A 6,023-nucleotide genomic window follows, 5' to 3' on the forward strand; every position below is an offset into this window, starting at 1 on the left:
GCATTTATAAGACCAGTAATTGGAAATGACGGCGAGTGCTTTTGCCGACATGATCACAACTAAAAAAATTGAACAAGCCATTCGGTCCAGTTCCTGAGAGGGCAGGACTGTTCCGCACACAAAAAAACCAAAACCAAAACAAAACAAAACGAAAACAAAAAACAAAAAAAAACAAAAAACAAAAACCAAGAACAAATATTTTCTCCAGCCACGCATTCACAGTACTGCAGGTCTGAAATTGTGCCACAGTCCATCGGTCTTCGAGCTGCTCTACTCTCCACAAGACGGCACCTCTGCATCCTCCTATCCCCCCACTGTCCCCTGAATCTCTTTGAACGCTGGCTTGCCCATGGGGACAGGCGCTAGGAAAGATGCTCTGTGGTCGAAATCAGCCAAACTCAGCAACACACAGGCCATGATTTCGAGGCACCATGAGGACAGACAACACAGACGGTGAGATTCAAGCTACGGAGGGCTGCAATCACGACAAACAAGACCAGCTCCCTCCCGGGAAAACGGCAAGCGACTCTACGCAAACAGTCAAGCGCATGTGAACCTACCGCTTCTCATTATGCTGACCCCACAGTTTCCCTTCTCAAATTTCACTCCTTCGTACTTGTACCCTGTTGAGGAAGAAAACCAAAGAATTTGTCTTTCATTACTGGACCAACCTACTTATTTGATGATGTGCCTATGGTTTAAAGCAGATGGGCACTGTGCAGCCCTTGTCCAGAAACACTGTGTGACATCTTAGGTTCCCTGTGAAAACACAGAGAAGGGGCAAGATTTTCCATAGCTATTTCTTAATTCTTCATAAGAAGATCATTGGCAGATGTGGACTTCATCAAGCAGGAATAGGACACATGGTAGTATGATCTTCACCAACACATTCGTCCAACTGAATTCAGAGAATGCTGTAAACCCCATAGATTCGAACCGGCGCCCTGCTGTGAGCCTCTTTCTCTGTCCCTGTTCGTGACCCTCCATTCTGCCTTAAAAAGCAGAAGGGAGACAGGGAAGTAGTTGCCAAGATATATTCAACCCTTGGTTTCATCCTGGACTTGTATCGGTTATGACGCAGCAAGCTCAGCCCCCAATTTCTGTGAAGTGGACTTCGAAAAGCACGGTTTCCATCATTTACTAAAACAAAACACATCAGAATTTCGAATCCCTGAAATACGGGTCTTTGGCTGCTTTCTATTTGAGAAGAACAAAGCAATTCTCCAGTTCTCAGCGTTTGGAGCTTTGTTTTCCTTTGTTCTCATCCTCGTACCTGGAGTTTCAATGGCCACGCAGCCCACCCATTTGCTAACGCGGGCAGCTTCCCCGCAGAGGTGAAGATGAGCTGCCAGCAGTTCTTAACTCTGGTCCGGATGGGACCAGAAAGGCGACACCTGCATGCTGAAGAATACTGATTAACCTTTAACTTGAATCGACAAGCAAAGCCATCGAGAAAAAGCCGTCCACATAAATTTCTTTACTAAATGTCTCTGGGTTTATTAAGTTGCTTAGAAGAACAGCTCCAACTAGACTCCTCAGCGTACATACTGATTTACTGCTTTCTTCCCATGCCCCCCGCTTCTACCTGATTTTCTATGATGAAAATATAAGAGTAAGAGCCCTGGTTACCTGTGGGAGTGGTGACCGTGCATTCTTTATACGGTAGCTGATTTAATCCCTCTTCCACAACCAGTCTGATCTAGAAAGTCAAAGAAAGAATAAGTTGAAAATCTGCTAAGAATCTCCTGTCACCTGTTAGCCTCAGGAACTGAATACGAGGCCAAATTAAGGAACACACTAGGCAAAGATTTAGCTTATGGAGTAGGAAGGGGGCCCCATCACATGTCAGATTCAGAGATAGATCCAAATGCCCGGCTGCTTGCTGCTAGGTGTCCAGACTTGGTCAGGGACATGCCAACAAAAGGCTCAACTACCCCTTCTGATTGTCATTCAGTCAGTCCAGGACAAGTGCAGCAAGTGACAAGAGTCACGGTGACACCCTCGGAAGTAATACACTGCTGATTACCCTGGAAACAGTGCCCGGGGGAACTTCTCTGCCTCGTCTACTACTTTGAAATTGTTAAGTTTGATCCTTTTTAACGAGGCCCACAATAATGCCAATAAAGCCTGAAGCTCCTTAGGAGGAAACAAATGAATACTTGAGGTCGAACCAATTTCCTGAGCTTGAATGCACTGGGCATCTCAGCCGAAAAGAGAAAAAAGGCTCCTAATCATCTCAATGTGTGTGGGTACAGAGGAGAGATCCCAGCAGAACTTCCAGAAACAGGCTCCAGACACCAGGTATGATGTTCCTTCCTCTGCGCACCTGGACCCTGAGAGAGCCCAGGTCCCCCCTAGTGACAGTGTTGTAGAGACTCTTACCTCCTGCCCACCTCCTGCAACCCTGGCACAGAAATCTGTGTGTCTGAGCCTTATAGGACAACATAAAACCATTAGGAGAGTGGCTAAGTAAATCTAAAGAATTTGAGATCTGAGTGCTAGGGAAGCCGATCTTGATAAACTCAGGATGGAATTCATGTCAACCATAATGAGACAGCGTACTAGAAATCCTCAAAGCTAGAACCCTAAATAGATGCTCCACCGCCTCCCAATGTCAGGACCTGCACAGACAACATATTTTCTCCAGCCACGCATTCACAGTACTGCAGGTCTGAAATTGTGCCACAGTCCATCGGTCTTCGAGCTGCTCTACTCTCCACAAGACGGCACCTCCGCATCCTCCTATCCCCCCACTGTCCCCTGAATCTCTTTGAACGCTGGCTTGCCCATGGGGACAGGCGCTAGGAAAGATGCTCTGTGGTCGAAATCAGCCAAACTCAGCAACACACAGGCCATGATTTCGAGGCACCATGAGGACAGACAACACAGACAGTGAGATTCAAGCTACGGAGGGCTGCAATCACGACAAACAAGACCAGCTCCCTCCCGGGAAAACGGCAAGCGACTCTACGCAAACAGTCAAGCACGTGTGAACCTACCGCTTCTCATTATGCTGACCCCACAGTTTCCCTTCTCAAATTTCACTCCTTCGTACTTGTAACCTGTTGAGGAAGAAAACCAAAGAATTTGTCTTTCATTACTGGACCAACCTACTTATTTGATGATGTGCCTATGGTTTAAAGCAGATGGGCACTGTGCAGCCCTTGTCCAGAAACACTGTGTGACATCTTAGGTTCCCTGTGAAAACACAGAGAAGGGGCAAGATTTTCCATAGCTATTTCTTAATTCTTCATAAGAAGATCATTGGCAGATGTGGACTTCATCAAGCAGGAATAGGACACATGGTAGTATGATCTTCACCAACACATTCGTCCAACTGAATTCAGAGAATGCTGTAAACCCCATAGATTCGAACCGGCGCCCTGCTGTGAGCCTCTTTCTCTGTCCCTGTTCGTGACCCTCCATTCTGCCTTAAAAAGCAGAAGGGAGACAGGGAAGTAGTTGCCAAGATATATTCAACCCTTGGTTTCATCCTGGACTTGTATCGGTTATGACGCAGCAAGCTCAGCCCCCAATTTCTGTGAAGTGGACTTCGAAAAGCACGGTTTCCATCATTTACTAAAACAAAACACATCAGAATTTCGAATCCCTGAAATACGGGTCTTTGGCTGCTTTCTATTTGAGAAGAACAAAGCAATTCTCCAGTTCTCAGCGTTTGGAGCTTTGTTTTCCTTTGTTCTCATCCTCGTACCTGGAGTTTCAATGGCCACGCAGCCCACCCATTTGCTAACGCGGGCAGCTTCCCCGCAGAGGTGAAGATGAGCTGCCAGCAGTTCTTAACTCTGGTCCGGATGGGACCAGAAAGGCGACACCTGCATGCTGAAGAATACTGATTAACCTTTAACTTGAATCGACAAGCAAAGCCATCGAGAAAAAGCCGTCCACATAAATTTCTTTACTAAATGTCTCTGGGTTTATTAAGTTGCTTAGAAGAACAGCTCCAACTAGACTCCTCAGCGTACATACTGATTTACTGCTTTCTTCCCATGCCCCCCGCTTCTACCTGATTTTCTATGATGAAAATATAAGAGTAAGAGCCCTGGTTACCTGTGGGAGTGGTGACCGTGCATTCTTTATACGGTAGCTGATTTAATCCCTCTTCCACAACCAGTCTGATCTAGAAAGTCAAAGAAAGAATAAGTTGAAAATCTGCTAAGAATCTCCTGTCACCTGTTAGCCTCAGGAACTGAATACGAGGCCAAATTAAGGAACACACTAGGCAAAGATTTAGCTTATGGAGTAGGAAGGGGGCCCCATCACATGTCAGATTCAGAGATAGATCCAAATGCCCGGCTGCTTGCTGCTAGGTGTCCAGACTTGGTCAGGGACATGCCAACAAAAGGCTCAACTACCCCTTCTGATTGTCATTCAGTCAGTCCAGGACAAGTGCAGCAAGTGACAAGAGTCACGGTGACACCCTCGGAAGTAATACACTGCTGATTACCCTGGAAACAGTGCCCGGGGGAACTTCTCTGCCTCGTCTACTACTTTGAAATTGTTAAGTTTGATCCTTTTTAACGAGGCCCACAATAATGCCAATAAAGCCTGAAGCTCCTTAGGAGGAAACAAATGAATACTTGAGGTCGAACCAATTTCCTGAGCTTGAATGCACTGGGCGTCTCAGCCGAAAAGAGAAAAAAGGCTCCTAATGATCTCAATGTGTGTGGGTACAGAGGAGAGATCCCAGCAGAACTTCCAGAAACAGGCTCCAGACACCAGGTATGATGTTCCTTCCTCTGCGCACCTGGACCCTGAGAGAGCCCAGGTCCCCCCTAGTGACAGTGTTGTAGAGACTCTTACCTCCTGCCCACCTCCTGCAACCCTGGCACAGAAATCTGTGTGTCTGAGCCTTATAGGACAACATAAAACCATTAGGAGAGTGGCTAAGTAAATCTAAAGAATTTGAGATCTGAGTGCTAGGGAAGCCGATCTTGATAAACTCAGGATGGAATTCATGTCAACCATAATGAGACAGCGTACTAGAAATCCTCAAAGCTAGAACCCTAAATAGATGCTCCACCGCCTCCCAATGTCAGGACCTGCACAGACAACCACAGAGGACAGAGGGGCCCCAACAATCCCCTCGGCTGACTTATGTCCTCATCTTTATGATCTCATTTGACTGAGATATAGTGCCTGAACTTTCAAGGGAGCATTTCACAACCAGCACGATCCTAACCCCCACTTTCCAGAGAAAAAGGGCATAAAGAAATCAACAGAAAGGAAAGGGAACTGGTTTCTACCATTGAACACCAAGACCTCTGTTTTCCCCACGGCAGCCACTGACAGAAGTTCCTTCCTCCTGGAACTTGTTCCTTTGCTTTGATGGAAGCTTAATGAGAGAGGGACCTATCACTCCGGGAATGTCAGTTACATTTATTTCGATGCGACTCAAACTCAAGTAATTGTAAATCGAAGTGGCCTCTGAACCAGGAATATTTAAAGCCAAAAGTGGATTAGGAGTCCTGTACATTCTTTTGAAATACAAATTTTTCTCAGGGAAAAATCTAAACGAACATTAATAAGCCATGTTTCTCTCTCTCCCAAACTAAATACTGACAACAGTATTTAGGCTGTAAACTCCACAAGGGAAGGACCACGTCTGTATTTTTTATTTTATCTCCTCCCCCTGCGACACTGCCCAGGACAGTGCCTGACTTCTGGGAGTTCGATGTGTATTCCCTGCATGGATGGATGCTAACACGCACAGCAGAAAATGCGTCCACTTCATTCCGAGCACTGAGCACGCTTAGATATGATCACAAGGATGAAACACGGTGCTTGCCCTGAAGACAACCCAATGTGGCCTGAGATCCTTTCAGATCTCACTAGCTGAGGAGAAATGAGCTTGGTCAATCCTTAACAGAAAGTCCCCGAGAAAAGCAGAGATGGTCCAACTTAATATTTCACGTGTGAGGACGGTACAGAAGAGAAGAGGCAAAACAAACACCCCGCGTAAACTACGAGAGGTATTCGCTTTTACGCATTAGATGGATGTCATT

General features: G+C 46.2%; 1 protein-coding gene across 2 annotated transcripts in view; it reads right to left on the bottom strand.

Annotated features, from left to right (window-relative positions):
- The window catches only part of UPRT (uracil phosphoribosyltransferase homolog), a 25,836-nt gene that overhangs the window by 7,285 nt on the left and 12,528 nt on the right, over nucleotides 1–6,023 (bottom strand). Inside the window, exons 3-4 of one of the 2 annotated variants that reach the window (XM_023522897.1) lie at nucleotides 4,069–4,138; nucleotides 561–623 (exon numbers count right to left, since the gene is read on the bottom strand). In XM_023522897.1, coding sequence (XP_023378665.1) covers nucleotides 561–623; nucleotides 4,069–4,138 — 133 coding nt within the window. Of the gene's footprint in view, nucleotides 1–560; nucleotides 624–2,999; nucleotides 3,063–4,068; nucleotides 4,139–6,023 lie in introns of both variants that reach the window. The other variant, XM_011379499.2, reaches the window with a different exon arrangement.

This window comes from Pteropus vampyrus, unplaced genomic scaffold (assembly GCF_000151845.1).
Source record: "Pteropus vampyrus isolate Shadow unplaced genomic scaffold, Pvam_2.0 Scaffold361, whole genome shotgun sequence".
NCBI classification, from domain to species: Eukaryota; Metazoa; Chordata; class Mammalia; order Chiroptera; family Pteropodidae; genus Pteropus; species Pteropus vampyrus.